Source organism: Acomys russatus, chromosome 7, assembly GCF_903995435.1.
Source record: "Acomys russatus chromosome 7, mAcoRus1.1, whole genome shotgun sequence".
NCBI lineage: Eukaryota > Metazoa > Chordata > Mammalia > Rodentia > Muridae > Acomys > Acomys russatus.
In genome coordinates, this window is record NC_067143.1 from 42,851,777 (window position 1) to 42,869,556 (window position 17,780).

The 17,780-nt window shown below is 40.9% G+C and overlaps 2 protein-coding genes across 8 annotated transcripts in view; one reads left to right on the forward strand and one right to left on the reverse strand.

Annotated features, from left to right (window-relative positions):
* Window positions 1-3,261: 3,261 nt before the first annotated feature.
* On the reverse strand, window positions 3,262-10,881 carry Tmem126b (transmembrane protein 126B). Its single transcript, XM_051148915.1, has 5 exons — window positions 10,764-10,881; window positions 7,530-7,651; window positions 5,707-5,900; window positions 4,493-4,604; window positions 3,262-3,518 (listed from the first exon to the last, which is right to left on the reverse strand). Exons 1-5 carry the CDS (start codon window positions 10,842-10,844, stop codon window positions 3,332-3,334), a joined length of 696 nt encoding a protein of 231 aa, XP_051004872.1. The 5' UTR covers window positions 10,845-10,881; the 3' UTR covers window positions 3,262-3,331.
* A 232-nt stretch (window positions 10,882-11,113) lies between these two features.
* Window positions 11,114-17,780, forward strand: part of Dlg2 (discs large MAGUK scaffold protein 2) — a 1,899,378-nt gene continuing 1,892,711 nt past the window's right edge. Inside the window, exon 1 of one of the 7 annotated variants that reach the window (XM_051148923.1) lies at window positions 11,114-11,705. In XM_051148923.1, coding sequence (XP_051004880.1) covers window positions 11,684-11,705 — 22 coding nt within the window. In that variant the 5' untranslated portion in view covers window positions 11,114-11,683. Of the gene's footprint in view, window positions 11,706-12,586; window positions 12,789-17,780 lie in introns of those variants that run through there. The other 6 variants (XM_051148943.1, XM_051148920.1, XM_051148918.1 and 3 more) reach the window with 6 other exon arrangements.

The following is a 17,780-nucleotide window of genomic DNA, read 5'->3' on the forward strand; positions in this document are numbered from 1 at the left end:
TTATCTAGTTTGTTATGTGGGTGTTGGGATCCTCAGGTTTGTGCCATAAGTGCTCTTAACCTTTGAGCCATCACTGGAGCTCTAGAAAAGGTATGTAAGGTGTGGTGACTCAGCGTTTGAATGGAGAAATGAAGAAAGGCCAACCTTGCTGTATTTCCAAGGTTACCAGTTTCTTATATAATCATATGCAAGAATGAACTGTGGGATTTTTTTCTCCATAGTGTTTCTTATCAATGTTCATTTTTAGAATGAAGATAAATATACAGTTGAGGAACACCTTAGCAGATTCAAAAAGAGAAGGTGCTGTGAATTATTTTCTTTAGATTTTTGCCCTTCTTGAGGGCAGTGATTGAATCATTACATCTCTAGTTTTTAATAGATGGTATGAAGATATATATTTAAATTGTAAGTGAAGGCAATTTGTGTGAGTAAGAGCATGCTTAGTATAATGATTCAGGGTGGAGAGCAGAGGGATGTCTTTCTGTAGGAGACACAGAAGTCCTTATGTTCATAGATGACACTAGGGCAGGGGCTCTCAACCTTTCAAATGCTGCAACCCATTAATACAGTTCCTTCATGCTGTGGTGTCCCTCAAACAACAAATTATTTTCATTGCTACTTAATAACGATAATTTTGCTACTGTTATTAATTGTAAATAGTTTTGGAGATAGAGGTTTGCCAAAGGGGTCATGACCTGCAGGTTGAAAACTGCTGCGGTAATGTTAAACACACAGAGTCGTCTCTTCAAAGGGATAGAGGTATAACCTGTTTTCTACCCAAAAGGTTGGGGGCGGATATGATTAAGAGTCTGGCAAACTCTGTGCTATCTTTGTGGCTGAGACCATACTGGATCCTACCTGAGACCATTACGTTGAGCTTGTTTTTCTCAGTCAATCTATTATGGAAGATGCAACTTGTACTTTACAAAGAGTTTCAATGTAGCCATGTCTTAAAGCTTTGTTGTGCATGTGGAATTGAATTATCACTAGGAAACTTTTACCAAATTGTGCTGTGCTTAAATATGCGTAAAATAAACTACACAAGATCAGACTGTTGAAGTTTGAACCAACACCAGCCACTAAGTCATGTTGAACTGAACTTGCCTACCTTGGATCATCACTCTGCTGGCTGTGGTGGTAACAGAGATTCCTACAACTGCCGCCTAGTGTGCGGGGCTTGACTCTTGGAGAAGGTAAGCAAACGTTTCTGTAAATAGAAGCAGAGAGTAGGAGTTTTGTCCTCTCACCCAAGGGTTCCACCTGTGACTGAGAGAGCAAAATAAGCATGGGTTCTCCTCAGTCCTCTGAGGTAAAGCATTTTACACAGTTATTGAGATGTTTGTCAAGATCCAGAGGAGCAAATTATTCAGAGCAACAGCTTTGCAACTTTGTACAGGTGACTGTAAAATTCAGTCATCTTAGGTTTCCTAAACAAGGACCCACTTGTGTTGGTAACTGGAAACACCTAGGAGCTAATGTAAAGAGCCCAGAAAGGGGGATAAAATCCTTGTCAATTATTTTGCAATCTGGACTTCAGTTATGTATTGCTTGGACCCTCCCAGGACGAACATCTTGGCAGGGCGGGGTAAGTGGACTTTGAAGGCACTTCCTATGGGAATTGAGCCAGATGTGCTCAGGGCCCCGCCCTCCTGTGTGATCTGACCAAAATGCAGAGCCCTTCCGCTCTGTAGCCCATTCTGAGGCTGCCTAGCTCTAGCCCAGTGAGGAGGGGAATCTAATGATAGCGCCGGAGCTAGGCGGCCCCACTACTATATGCTGGAACTCGGCTACCTCTGCAATTTGTTTTTCTTCACAGTGGGAAAGACCTAGTATAGACTGAAGTGGCCCCTTCATCGAGAAAACTTAAAACAGGTTATACATTCCTTCCTTTGAAGAGACAACCCTGTGTTTAAGATCCCTGGTTCCCCTGTTTATCTGTGAGCACAAGGATCTCCGTGCCTTCTACATTCTTTTAACTTTTCATTTATTCTTTTTGAATTTTGTATCACGCACCCCAATCCCCACTCATCTTACCATCCCTCTGCACCCATCCTCCATCCTTGCAACTCCCCTCAAAGGAAAAAAATCTTGTTGTGGAAGCCGTAGTGTGACACAGTCTGTCCCACAGTATACCCTTTTGCCCACACTTCTTTACTTGCAATCAAAGCCTTGGATCTGGGCCTGGGTGGTAGCTGAGCTGGTCTGCCTGCCAGCTCTCTTGTAGTCACATGCACTGCCCCAGCTACACCCAATGCTGCAGCTGGCAAGGGCAGAGCCAGCTCTTCTGCTCTCGTGTCCTCAGGTCTGGCTTACCCACAACCCATGCAACCAGGGTCAGCTCTATTCTGTTGTCCAGGTTGAGTTGCAGGACCAGCTCTCCTGAGTGCTGCAGCTGGTGAGGGACAGGACCAGCTCTTCCATGGGGCCATCCCTGTATAGCCCTCAGACATCAACGTGGCACAGACCAGGGTAGTCCACCTAGCTTTTGGTGGCAACAGACTCTCGCTGCTGCTGCAGTGCCACAGACCCGGATGTGGCCCTTGGTGACAGCACAGGCCAGGACCTCACCATGGCCTTAGGTGGCATTGCTGGCTACTCACATCAAGCTGTTCCTCACTACTCTCTCATCTCCAGTTCCACCTCTCTTTATTGTGCATACATTCTTCTGCTTCTCTTTCTCTCTCATCTCTCCACCACGTACTTGCTCATCTTAGTGGCATCTGCGGCCTTTGGTGTCTGGAGTCAACTCAGGAGTCTGTCTTGGGTGTGGTCTGCCCACCTAAGCCCTGTGGTGCCAGACTGGGAGTGGTCTCAGGTTTGTTCTTGCTTTCTCCATTTTCCTTTCTTATGAAGTTTCAATTCCTCTTCAACATTTAGCTCATTTTACTTTCTCTACACCACCATCTGCCTGAGTAGTTAAGTTACAACCTCAGTTTCCCCAAATTATGTGTGTATCTTTCATACCATCATATAATATGTGTTCCTAATTCTTATTTCTCTTGTGGAAGCCTCTCTTTTAGGGATCACTTCTTATTATGTGCACAGTGTCTGAGCATAGCAGGTACTCAGTGTGTTTCTTATTACATGCACAGTGTCTGAGCATAGCAGGTACTCAGTGTGTCTGCATAGGTCAGACCTCAGGCTCTAAACCCACTTCTATACACAGTGAAGAAAGAAAGAGGAAACTTAAGTTTGTTTCACTTTTATATTTACTGAATATCTGATATATACTAGGTAAAAGGAGCAGAGTTCTTTTTCACTCCCTGACCAGTGCCCAAGTCTTGTGTTAAAACAGTCCATTCTGCTGAGTTGGCCTCCACCGACTCTTTGGTTAGTCTTCAGGCACAGTTTTTGCCTGCCGTCTTCTTTCACACATGGCATAGTGGTTTAAGCCATGAAACACCCCACACACTATCTGGAAGAGCAGAGGAATGGCCATTGCTTTCATTCCAGTTTGACAAAGGAGTAACCAGTGGAGTATAACTCTTCCTTTTGGTGGCAGCGGAATAGTATGATACCTGAAAAGGAAAAAGAGTCAACCATGTCTCCTGGATGCCATCAACAGCTACTGAGGGTAGGTCTGTCATGATGACAACAAAGTTAAATGTTAGCAGGCTATTTTGTTTTCATTAGCTTATAGCTAAAGAAAAAGAGTTTATCCCCAAAGACAGGAATTAGAGGGGTGGGGGGGGGGTGAGGAGGGGGAGAGAAAGGTCTGGGAAGATAGCTCAGTCAGTAAAATGCTTTCCATGCAACTATGAGGACCAATGTGTTTGATCCTTAGAGTCCAAGTTGAAAAAAAAAAAAAGAGCCAAACATTGTAATTATGCTTCTAACCCAGTGCTGCCGAGGCAGACAGAAGGACCACTGGGCCTCACTGTTCAGTCAGTCTATAGCAATTTTTAGACTGGTGGTTCTCAACCTTCCTAATGCAGCAACCCTTTAATACAGTTTCTTATGTTGTGATGATCCCAACTATACAATTGTTTTTGTTGTTACCTTGTAACTGTAATTTTTCTATTGTTAGGAATTGTAATATAAATAATCTGTTTTCAGATGGTCTTAGGCGACCCCTCTGAAAGGGTTGATGATCTCAAAAGGGGCCTTGCATGATCCATAGGTTGAGAACCACTGCTCTAGTCCAGTGAGAGACCCTGCCAAAAAAATGTAAGGTGAACAGACATAGTGGCATATGTTTAATCCCAGCACCTACAAAGGCAAGCAGATTCTGAACTTAAAGCCTGATTGGTACATATAGTGATCTCTGGGCCATTCATGGTACACAGTGAGATCTTGTCTCAAAACCATAAAATCAGGTAGACAGCTTTTGAAGAATCACACCTGGAGTTGACTTCAGGCTACATGTGTGCGTGCGTGTACACACACACACACACACACACACACACACACACACACACACACACACACACACACACACGGGGCGACGAGCAAGAATTTTAAAAAGGGGAAGAGAAGTAATGAACAGACTTACTTCACTGCCAAACGCCCATTTTTATAAAAAGCCAAAGCACTCGGATATGAAACACCACATGCTACACCAATCAGTGAACTTCTCAGAATGCAGTTCTCCTTGCTTATGTTACCTAGACAGTGAAAGAAAAGTTGGTTTCCCTTTGAGATTTAGGATAACAACTATTAAAATGAAACTGTCTCTCAAAGCACCATTATTTTGTGTTTGCAACCACAAAGTTAGACAGTAGAAAAAAATACTAGGAATTCAAAGTCTGGCACTTAGCAGGCTTAACTCCACCTAGTTTTAAAAATGTATTTATTTCATTTTAGCATATGGAGAATTATCATTTATGTGTGCTTTTTTGTTTTTGAGACAAGATTTCTCTGTGTAACAGCCCTGGCTGCTCTGGAAGTTGTAGACAGGCTGACCTCAAACTCAGAGATCTGCCTACCTCTGCTTCCTCAGAGGCCTACACTTCCTGGGATTATGTCTCTGTGTGCTTTTTACAGAAGCAATGTTACAGTAAGAATACTAACTTATGACATCAGATACCTGGACATATTTATTATATACTAGGTATCAGGAATGTAACTGTCCTTAAAAGAGACCTTTTCATAGACTGTGGTGTTATAGGCCTTTAATCCCAGTACTCGGGAGGCAGAGGCAGGTGGATCAAGATCGAAGGCAGCCTGGTCTACAAAGCAAGTTCCAGGACAAAGGGCTATACAGAAAAATCCTGTCCCAGAAAGAGAAGAGAGAAGAGAAAAGAGGAGAGAAAAGAGAAGAGAGGAGAGGGGAGAGAGAGAGAAGAGAGGGAGAGGAGAGAAGGAGGGAGAAAGAGAGAAAGAGGAGAGAGGGAGGGAGGGAGAAAGAAAGAGAAAGAGCAAGACAGAGACAGAGGCAGAAAGAGAGACACAGAGAAAGAGAGAGAGACATGGAGAGAGAACAAGAGAAAGAGAACACGTTTCTGGTAAGTATGTTAGGAGTGCACTCGCTGCTCTTGCATAGGACCCAGGTTCTGCTCCCACACAGTGGTTCACACCCACTCCTAACTCCACTTCTATAGGGAGCATCACTTGCTTTGCCTGACTAGGACTGCTGCACAGATCAAACCAAGAAACACATAAAAGTGATGAAACTATACTCAAATGTTTGTGAGTACTATAAACTTTTGTTAATGAGTAACTTTAATTCTTCATAGTTACATTAGGAATTGATGAGTTTAAATTTACCTGAACGCAAAGCATCAGTTACAAAGAGCTTGTAAGTAATGATGGTAGCCAGAAATGGAAGTGTAGTCAAGGATGCATAGGTCCTCAAAGCTTCACACTGGACCTTGAAACTGTTTCTGAAAATGAAGTTTGCCAGTACTCCAGACAAACTACTACTTGTTCCAAAAACTAAAGTTCCATGTATATTTAAAGTCCTAATAGAAACAAAGAGGAAAGCTTCATATAACATTCTTGAAATGGATCATATACTTAGCCAGCATCAGATCTTTGTTATTAAAATATTATCTCAAAGAAAAATTAAGATCCCCTAGACACACACACACACACACACACACACACACACACACACACACACACACACACACAAAGCTCTGTTCACATGGTTAGCTTGTCTAGAAGAGAACTATTTGTAAATTGATCCACATACATTTAAAATAATTTGTGGTTTATAAAACTTCATTCAAATGACAGATTTCATTTTACTGAATTCTGGCTCATACCTGAATTAAGACAGCTCTAAAGTTTAATTGTCAGTTGACTCATTCTTGAATTCTTTTAATAAAAGTCAAAATAGTAGTAGACCATCACGTGCCAGGTCCTTCCTACACTCTCTAGTCCTTCTTGTCCCCAGTACTTTGGTTGGGATCATCAGGACCGGAGTTTTTCCTTTTTCCATTTTGTGTGTGTGCTGCGCATGTGGGGGTGGGGGGACTGCACAAAGGAGTTCTGAGGTTGATACTGGGGGGGCTGCCTGTGATTGTTCTTCATTCACTAAGGCAAGAGTCTCTCAAAGGCAGAGCTCACAAGAGGGTTGCCTGCCGGCTTGCTCTGGGGATCGCCTGCCTCTGCCTGCCTGCCTCTGCCTGTAGGCCTGTAGGGGTGGAGCTGCCACACCCACCTCGGATTTCTGTGGGTTTCCGGGGATCCAAACTACAGTCCTCATTACACAACGAGCTGCGCCCACTACGTCATCTCCCCTGCGTTGCTAACCTGATTTTGTAATTGTTCACCAGTGAAATACAAGTAGCCTTCAAAATGGTTTCCTACTGACTGCTTTTAATTTCAAAAATATTTGTACAAGTAATGTTTCGGCAGTTAGTTTGGGCTTTTTTTTTTTTTTTTTTTAAGAAGCAAAAGAGGGGGCTTGGATGCTAGGACCCACATCTGAGGGCTTAGTACAGCCTCTAACTCCAGTTCCAGGGGATCTAAAGCCCCTTTCCAGCTTCCCATGCCACATGCGCATACAAGCAGCATACAGTTCTCTCTCTCTCTCTCTCTCTCACACATACGTATGCACACACAAGAATAAAAAAGAAATAAAAAGAAGTGAAAGAAATTATCCAGTCTATCAAACCAGTATTTTAACCATTGCTATTTCTATCCAGTTCATAATCAACTTAGTAAGTAGTTTTTCTTCTCCATTAATTATTAGATGTGTTTTCAGAACTTCGTTGCTCCTTCATAACTGTAATTTTGCTATTGTTATGAATTGTAATGTAAACATCTGACGTGCAACTCCCAAAGGGGTCAGGTTGAGAACTGCTGATTTGGAAGATTCTCTGCTTAGACGACTGTTTCAGACAGCAATTCAAGCTGCTATTGGAAGCAAAGCAACTGTAGGAGAAACTAAAAGTCTATAGGAAAAACATTTTGGCAGAAGGCTATAGTGGTGACACTACCCAGAAAATGAAATTTTTTTAAGAGATGAAGAGAAGGAGCAAAAAGTAAATAGTTTTTTTTTTTTTTTTTAACCTTCAGAGACTATGGTAGGAAATAGGATGTGCAAATAAAGTTGTTGACTTAATTATCAGTGTGTCGCTTACTTGTCTTTTCTGTAATATTCAAACTTCTTTTCTATGATTTCAATGATCACTGGTCTTCTGAACTTTATATCTCCTAGAGAGGGAACCAGCGGACCATGTTTATAAACTGCCATCTTCATGTTCTAAAAAACAAAATCCAGAGTTATAACAGCTAGCTATTCTAATATTAAATAAAACTTTACAGAACTATATTCATACTGAAAACAGAATCTAGACACGTGTCTAGGTACTGCGCTATCTGCTTTCACTTATTTTAAGGAAATGATTCAATTAATATTTATTGGGCTCTTAACTGTTACGACAATGAGTTTTTCTGAGTTACATAAAAATTGAGAAAATGACTACTTGTGTGTTTATGTATGTGCTGGGGTGAGTAAGGATGGCCTCCCAGGCTCATGTATTTGAATGCTGCGTCATCAGGGAGCGCCATTAAATGAGGATTTACACATAGAGTTGAATGCTGCGTCATCAGGGAACGCCATTAAATGAGGATTGAGAAGGATTAACAGCTATGGCTTTGTCTGATGAAGTGTGACACTGGGGATGGACTTTGAGGCTTCAAAAACCCCAGCCAGGTGCTCCTCTGTCTGTCTGTCTGTCTGTCTGTGGCAGCTGTGGATAAGGATCTAAGTTCTCAGCTCCAGGGCTGCTAAAATGATAATGGACTAACCCTCTGAAACTGCAAGCAAGCCCCCAACTAAATGCTTTGCCTTATAAGAGTTGCTGTCTTTTCACAGCACTAGAACAATGACTAAAACAATAGATTAGAAAACTGAGTTTCAGAAAGCTTGTCCTGCCACTGAGATGGTGATTACAGTGTTTCTTTCTTTCTTTCTTTCTTTCCAGTATAGCTTCCTGTGTTCATTTCAAAAAAGTAGAAGGCCCTACTTTTTAAATCCTCTTCAGAAACAGTACCTGATTGTTGATGACAGTCTCTTCTCTTGTGAGGGTTTCCATTGCTGTGAAGAGACACCATGACTACTGCAACTCTTATAAAGGAAAGCATTTAATCGGGGCTGGCTTACAGTTTCAGGGATTTAGTCCATTATCACCAAGGCGGGAAGCATGGTGGCGTGCAGGCAGACATGGTGCTGGAGAAGGAGCTGAGAGTTCCACATCTCGATCCTCAGGCAGCAGAAGATTGTGTGCCACATTGGTCGGAGCTTGAGCATAAGAAACCTCAAAGCCTGTCCCACAGTAATTCGCTCCCTCCAACAAGGCCACACCCCCTAACAGTGGCTTTCCCTATGGGCCAAGCATTCAAACACATGAGTCTATGGGGGCCAGACCGGTGGAAACCACCACTTGTCTTCTCTCATGAAAGCCTGAGCTTGTTTTGGAGATTATTTTGGGGGTAAGGGTGGGTAGGAGAGAACAGGGAGTGCTTTGGAGAACAGAGAAAAAAATCAGAGATGGGTTCTGTTCCAGCCTGGGATGAGGGAGTACATCATCCTTATCTTGGACTTTATGATGTAATTCCGTTTTTTAGTAGGCTCTAGGGCAGAAAGCAGGGCCTTTGACAGAAATAGCTTTGTGCTATACCATGAAGCCTGGACTCAGCAAGGAGAGTCAGGGATTGTAAGGACCCTGTGTCCCATGAGATATGATAGTGGCCAACATTGAGAGAACATAAGGGCTTTGCCAAGTTCAAGAAACTAAAAAATACATTTCAAAAGGACCCTGAGTGTCTGGATATGGGTAAGACTTTTGGGTCTTTGTAGAAACATTTGTTAAATCCTTTGGCATTATGTAGCTTAAGAGTTTTTAATTTCATCCAAACAAGGATATATGGACACTTCCTGCAAATCCAAAGTTTTGGTTGTAAATATCTACTTACTTCATTAGTGAGAATTCTACTGATTCAAAGTTCGGTGCTTTTTAATCTCTGCTCTACATTTTCTGGGTTAGTCCTTGAAAAGTCATAAAGCCAAAGCGCCACTATAGATTAAATGTTAACATTTACGAGTTACCAGCATTATAATAAACCTCAAATTAATGAAAACCCAAACAGATCCAGACTCCAGGAAATGAACACACACAAAGTATGGGTTCCTGAACTTCTTAAGGTGGTATATAGGATTGATCAAAAGACCAGTTTCTCTGCCTCAATACAGAATGGTATTCAAATCAGTTCTTTTTAAGATAGCTGAGGAAGATGGGTGCGGGTAGGGTGCATAAAATGCTTTACGAATTATGACTTTCCCCTTATGTTATGCAAATGTTAAATGGAAGAAATGGTATTTTCTAAGGGGGATTCTCTGCCCAGTCCATCTAGTGTACCATGAAGGCAGATATCAATAACATCATGGCTAATTAAAAACCTTACAGAAATTTTTGTTCCATTCTCATCTAATTTACTCAATAGCCCTCCTCACCACCGACAGAAAAATTCCAGGCTCTTGAAACAGCTCTGGGGTTAGGGGCACGCACAGTTATGGTTGCAGGTCAATAAATAATAATGAAAATCGAAAGCAAATATTTTTGGCGTCTGGTGTTTGCAAGGTTTTCACTACACTCTCCTTAAAGCAGATACAGATTATTAACTTTCCCAGAGGTTTTTTACTTATTTGTTTGTGGTGATGGGATAGAAACCAGGGCTTTGGGCTGCTAAGTGCTCCATCCTCAGATCCCCAGGATTTCTCTAAACAAGCACTGAAAAAAAATTTTTTATTGCTACAACCAAATTTTAATCTCAGTTAAGGAAGTTTAAAGTCACTGATCAGATCACCATTCATATAACAAGTAAGTGTATTTGTGTGGGTGTATGCTTTGCAAAGTGTTTTGCTGTGTGTTGTATTTTTAAGTATATTTGACTTGACCTTCAGAATTTTATTCAACATTCTTGGATGATTCATCCAGCATTGGTGTACATCAGATTCTCAGGTAATCAAAAGAGTGAATGTCTTCAAGACTCCATCACAGAGTGGCAGCGCTAAGTCAGGACGAACAAAATCAATAAAAGGCAGGAGACTTAAACAGAATGAGAGAAATAGAGGTTGGGCCGGGTGAGCGAAGGCAAGAAAGTATTTCTAATTGAAGAAAAGGCTTGTCAAAGTTCCTCGAGGAAGAGAAAACAAGCTACAGTCAGTCTGGAGTAGACTTCAGGTCTGCGTTGTTAGGAACTGGAGATTTGATTACGCCTGGCATAAAGTCGGGACCGGTTCTATTTGCTCAAATCCTTCACATGCACCATCTCCGAGGAGGCGACCCACACCACCCCAGGTTTCCGCCTACCTGGGGTGCTTCTCTATCTCCCTCTTGCAGCACACCAGCCTCCCTCGATTCAGACCGAATTTGTCGCCCAGGCGCCGCCATCTTGGTACCTCACGTGACTAACCGGAGGGCGTGGCCGGATCGCCAGGGGCGGGACTTGCAGCTGGCTGACAGCTCGCACCTCTACCCCGGTCCTCCCCGACCCAGTCAAAAGCCGCGCCCTCCAGCCGGGCGGAGATTGGGCGTGGCGTCCCCAAAACTGCGATCGCTCATTGGCTCCGAGAAAGGCTCCGGAGACCCAAGGACCCGCCCCCGGCCAGCCTTGCTTGTCCTCTGCCTGTAATTTGTCAGGCTGGCCGCCTCTTGGCTAACCTGAAGGGAACCTGGAGCGGTTCGGGCGCGGGCCTGTTGCTGCGCGCCTTCTTCTCAGGGCGGCTGGGGTAGACGAGCCCTAGCAGCTCGCTGCTAAGGCCTGGTCGGTGTGTTAAAGCTGCGGCTTCTCGGGTTCCTCCTCAAAGCCTCCAGCCCGCCCCCTCGGCACGGCCAGAGCAGCGTGAACTAGCTTGCTCTCCCCAGTCTTCAGTCCCTTTATAGTCATACCCTCTCAAGCCCCGCTTGGAAAGGGTCCAGTTAGAAACCTCCCTTCCCTGCTCCCCAGAAGAGCCCTAGAGGGCCAGTGTTTCCAGGGTGGAGGGCGCTGCGAGGAGGCCAGGCGCGCTTCCGTGCACGTGAATGCCCAGCAGCGTCTGCCAGACCCGCAACCCTCGACCCTCCAGTCTCCATGTCTTAGACAAGCCAAATTCGAGAGTTATATAATTTCTAGTGCTGCTGTTTTCTCTTGCCCGAGGAAAACACTTCATCGCGTGGAGGGTGCAGGACATTTCGGTGCTCTTCTGTATAAGATCGGGGTGTGGGCAGGGGTGGCCAGCGGTGGCAGAGAAATGTCTTTTCTGCAAAAGGAAGGTGGGTAGATTGGAGAGAGACTGAGAAAAAGGGTGGATGTGGAAGCCAAACAGCTGCACTCCCGTTTAGGAAATCGCGGACCATTTGCATAGTGTGTGATTGAATGCCTAATACTACTACAGCGTCTCTGAAAACACCTTTGGGGGAAGGTTTGGTTTCTCCTTTCCAGCAGCCTCAGTGTTTTTCCTCGCCGGATAGGGAGCTGCTTGGATTCGAAGAGATGTGATTGACTCCAGCGTGAAGAAGTCCGCTTCGCCAAATCATCCTGCATCAAGTGCCCATTGAATGGCACTGTCACTTTAATGTCTCCACGCCAAGGGATTGCTTTCCTTCTTTTCAATCCTCTTGGTTAATACACGGGAGGATCAGAATCAGAGGGGCATTAAGGATCAAGCCTTGGGGGCTTGGAGAGCGCAGAAGAAAAATACGAAAGTGACAAGCTGGATCCTGTTTTACTGAGGGGGTGAGATACGGAACCATTAAATAGAAGGGGGCCTTTACATCTCTTCTGCCCCCAGAAAACTGTTCAAACTTACACATCCTTTAAAAGACTAGAGTCAGACGTTTAAAAAAGTATTTTTGAAGGGGAAAATTTAAACTTTTCCCCCCTAAAAATTGATGTTCTTTATTACCAACAATTTCGATCACGTATAAATTAATGAGACAACGGTCCTAAAATTGGTTTGTGCCTTAATTGAGTTAGTCATCGAAGATTTAAAAGTGTTGCCGCCTGAAGAGGAGTTTTAGTAACATTTTCTATGCACACAATAACTTTCTCATCTTTTAAAACAAGAACACACATTTTACGAAAGTTGAAAAACTTGTTTTTTTTTTTTTTTTTTTTTTTTTTTTCTCTTTAAGCACCGTGGGCAGTGTAAAGTGTTCAGTTGTGGAAAGATGCATCATTGTTTTCTTTATTTGAAATAGAAGACAGCCTGGATACCAAGGTGTGCAAACCTGTGAAGTGGTTTGCAACAGTTAACCTGGCTCCATCTCAACTCAGCTGGATCAAGCAGAGACTTGAAAAGAGATCTTGAACCCAGTGTCAGTGGAGAGACCCAAGAATGCCGGTCAAGAAGAAAGGTGGGCTATGAGGTTCATATATAACATATGGTTTTCCTTTTTCTGGGCTATGGTATTTGTAATTTAAATTATATTCCATTGGAGAGCAAACTTTTGTCTGGTTTTGAGTAAATACTCATTGCAATAATACCTGCTCGGTAGTACCTTTTCAGTAATGTTTTGTTATAGCAAAATTAAGATGACATTGTAGACATATGTGAATTAATAAACCAGGCTGTTGATGTCACCATTTATAATCAGAATAGACTCAATGCTATAGACTTGGGGTTTTTTCCTTAGCTTGTTAAAGCTCAGTTTAAAGAATCTTTAAAAACAATCTTGTACAACGGAGCTCTTCTCCATGAGCTTAATATTTATTGAATGGTTATGCAGTTGTAACAGATAGCAATATTTGTGGCTTCTCTGAGCAAAATTACACTTAAAATAGACTTCATATTTGAGTTTATTCCAGTGTAAATCTTCACTTTTGTGGCAATCACAACTTTGATAATTTATTCTGCATTATTCAGTAACATTTGGGAAGTTCCTCGAATAAGGCATGTACTTGCTTTTTTCTTCCTTTTAATAGTCCTTATCACTTTGATCAATTTAACCTGAGATGAACTTTATTCCATAGGAGCTTAGTGAAATTGGGCCTTTCTTAGATGATAGCAGTAATAAAGTTTATGGAGAGTTTGGAATAAAAATTTAGAATACCTTTGAAGTTTAATGTTCTGGGCTAGGACCTAAACTGTAGGTTAGGTCTTAAGACATATTTTCATATAAAAGTCTAGAGAATTTATGTGGCTTTTTATATTGTTTAATCCTGCTACTTGTGGGTTTGGAAGATGTATTGAGAGAAATCACAGTGAGATGCTTTTTTTTTTTTCCTCCCTGAAAAAAGTCTGTGTAAAGGGAGGGGGCAGAACTATCATGAACTGTTGAGACATCTAATATTGTCCTTTTGCACCCTGGGGTTGAAAAGTAGAATTGTTTACTCCCCCATCATTGCCCATAAGACTGCTGAGAGGGGTAAGCTGTCTTTGGTACTGTGAGGCTGTACCTGGCTGTACCAGGCATGATTGGGGTATATGGAACAAGAAAGAAAGGTTTGGGGAGTGCAGCCAATAAACAGTGTCTTTGATTTCTTTAACTCAGTGTGTGGTTTTTACTTTCTACCATTTCTGTAGATAAATATTTTTGGAGTACTTTATTTCATTGTGCTTGTAATAAAAAATGATAGAGAAAGAAGGAAGAGGAGAGGGAGGGAGGGAGGGAGGGAGGGAGGGAGGGAGGGAGGGAGGAAGAGAGAGGAAGAAAAACTACAATTGATGGCCTAAGTGTAACTTATGTGTGCAGACTGAACGCCAAGGGTTCTAAAGCCAATAGACTCAATTTCTTAAAAGTCATTACATTTTAAACACTTCTAGAAGTTGTTCACATATTATTGAAAATTAATAATTCAAGAGAAAGTGTTATAGTTGTTCCCTTTGTCTTCCTTTATTCTTTAAAAAGTGAGTTGATATAGTGGGATAAAATTTTTAAAGGTGATGAACAAGTTCTCCTAAAAAGGAATATAACTGAAAAACACTAATGAATCTGTATTATAGAATTGCATTTAATGAATTGGTCTAGAGAATTTATATTACTTTTTAAGTTTTAAAAATTGTTAGTATTAACGTAATTTTAAATAGAGGCAACTAGTCAAGTCATTATATTCGTATTGTAATTGCTAAGATTGCTATGTCTACTGCGTCTACAATATAGGAAAAGTGAGATTTTAAATTAGATTCTATAGGTAAGGCCATCCTTTATTCTTTTGAATGCCTTTTCAATTTATTGTTACACGATGCAGATATGCTGGAAGGAGCTAGACTTACTGTGATTTAAGATCACTATACCCACCGAGCCAAGTGTCTACTTATTGTCAAATATGTCATTATCAGAATATGAAGTTTTCCTAAGACATTTTCATTTGTTGCTTATTTTACATATTATTATCATAAAAGAGAGGAAATTTCCTCACTGATAACTTACAACCACGAAGGGAAGTGGGGATGGGTGAGAGAGCTCACCAAGCCCATCTGAGGGGCCTATTCTTGGCTGCCCTTGGGCAAGCTGCACATACTCACCACTTGTTCTGCTCTGTGGCCATTATGCCATTACTTTCTACCCTTCCTAACTTTGTCTCTTCACATTTTTACAGACTCGGGTTTTTGTTTTGTTTTGTTTTATTTGGTTTGGTTTGGTTTCTTCAAAACAGGGTTTTTCTTTGTAGCCTTGGCTGTCCTGGACTCACTTTGTAGATCAGGTTGGCCTTGAACTCACAGAGACCCACCTGCCTCTTTGCCTCCTGAGTGCTGGGATTAAAGGCATGTGCCACCACGCTTGACTTTACTGACCTGTTTTTATCAACTGAAGACTCTTCTGTTTTGTTGTTATGATTTTTTTCTTGAGGGTTTTTTTGTTTTGTTTTGTTTTGTTTTTATAATCCAGGATTCTATTATCTGCAGTAGTACCTTGATTTACTCACAGTTGAACCTATAGAACAATCTTGACATGCTTTTGTTTGTAAAAATGTTGAGTTAATCCAAGGTACGATATGATGCAATATCATATAAACTTCTTGAATTAAAAGATTTCATGTTGAGTTACTAGAAAAAAAAAGTTAGTGATAGTTTGAGCTTTATGCTTTCAGTAGAAAGTTGTTGTTTTAAGTCATTCCAGTGGAACTTTTTCATGCAATGCAGTTTTGTTCTTGAACTTTTTAATCATAATTATATATAAGGGAAGGAAATCATTCCTTTTACTAATTTGTGGTAGATGCCCCTTTTATTTCTGTGGTTTTGTAAAAAATGCCTTAGTTGTCTTCTGGTTATCTTCCATATGACTATTCCTGATATTAGTCATTTACAGGACAGCTTTACCTTTTGGATTTTTTTTTTCTTTTCTTTTTCTTTTTTTGCATATAAAGGTGCATATAAAGAGATGTTTACCATGTACTGAAACATTATTTTCATATTTGTGCTTTGGCAATGTATATTTAGAAAGGAAAACTGGATATTATATATTCATTGTATATGACTTAGAATTCTAAAACCTGATGTCATATATCTTATGGGCACCTTTAAATTTAAGATTGGTGTTTCCTGGGCACAATCTTTTATGGCCTTGCTTTTGGCTGACTCTGTTCTTAAAAGTGTCATTTCTGAATTTATCTGGGGAAAGGACCTTATAGCCATTCTCCTTACTCTTTCTTCATTTAAGGTTTTCTTCCTTCATTAAGTTGTCTAGCACTTTATGGGTTAACCTGGTTGTTGTTGTGTGTCACTGACTTACACTTGCCTCTCACCATTATCTGCCTACTCTTCCTCACTTTGTCATTTCTTTCTGTTGCTTTCTGAGCCCTTAACCCACCTGCTTCTGTCTCTGGTGTGCTGGGGTTACAGATGTGTGCCATCCCATTTGGCTTCTAGCGTCTTTTAAGTTAAAGAAATCTTTTGGAACTTATAAATATAAATCCATATGCATGAATTTGATAATGGTTCCTGAATGGCTGCTGTTTTCCCTTTGCATTCATGTTCCTAAATTTATCTTTGATCTTTCATATTTCCCATGGCAAGGCTCTATCTAGGTGCCTTTTCTAGTCTACAAACCTTCATTTTCATTTTCATGTTTTCCTCAAAACTAATAAAACTCCAAAGATTTATGCCTTGTATCTTCCCAGAGACACTGAAAAAAATTATCAAAGGTTTCTAAGTAAATAATTCACTAAGAATGTCTCTTTGCACTTTAAATTCTGTGAGGCAGTTATCTTGGTGTTGGTAGAGAAGGTTTGAACTCATGAAGTCATAGATTCTTAATGTTGGAAAATAACCATTAATCCAGGAGGCAAAAGGACAGAGTATTCTGGACAGAGAAATAAAACAAATATTTTGTGTTCTCACACCAATTTAGTGTATGTTAGGAATCAAACAGCAGCCATAAGTAAATTGATATATTAATTGTTTTTATTTTATACATGTTATATATTAGTAGATTTGCAAATAACATAGTAATGACTTCATATATACAATGTGTGACACGCTCAGGTTTGTGGAAATTGCTCTGTGCTCCATTCGAAATTGAACATTTAATCTTCATTTTATACTTACTACTACTTACTATTTTGGGTAGTAGAGTTTGGTCAGTGAGAATATATATAACATTGGACTTAAAATATGTTGAATTAAGGTATTCAATCCACTCATGTCTGGCCCCTCATTATTATATAACTATATTCACTGAGTTATTAGAACACTATTCTTTTGTATTCATATGTTCTTTTTATATCCCTTTAAAAATATTTCTGGTTATCATGTCAATGATTCCCAAGTATTTTATCATAAGGCTTTGATGTACAACACCGTTTATATTGGGAGCACAGAATCTATTTCCTAGCCACAGTTACTGCTCAGGAATTTGTAGCAGTCAAGACACCAGGACTCTGCATCCTCAATGTAGGTTGCTTTGTCAGCAAAGGATCATGAGTTTCGCCTAGACTCTTCTGTCCAGTCAGTCATTTCAAATTCCAGCTACTAAGCTTTCTGCACGGGTTCAATTTTTAGTATGTTTCGCAAAGCTATTTAAAAAATTATGGCCAAGTCATCTCTATTATGAAACAGTTGTTCTGACCCCATTTATTTTAGAACTTTTTGATTAAGAGTTGCCCATGTGTCTTATGCTTGTTATCCAATTTCTTAGAAGGCTGAGGCAGGAGGATTGAAATAGGTTTGAGGCTGCTTAGGGCTAATCAGTAAGCCTCAGACCAGCTTTGACTTCAGACAAGGTCTTCCATCTATACCTTTCTGATTCTTTTTAAAATTTTAGAAATTATTTTATATGTATGAATGTTTTACCCACATTTATGTATATGTACCAAGTTCATGACTGGCCTCTGGAGTTACAGGTGTTTGTCAGCCTCCATGTGGGTGCTGGGAACTGAACATGGGCCTTCTGCAAGAATAGAAAGTG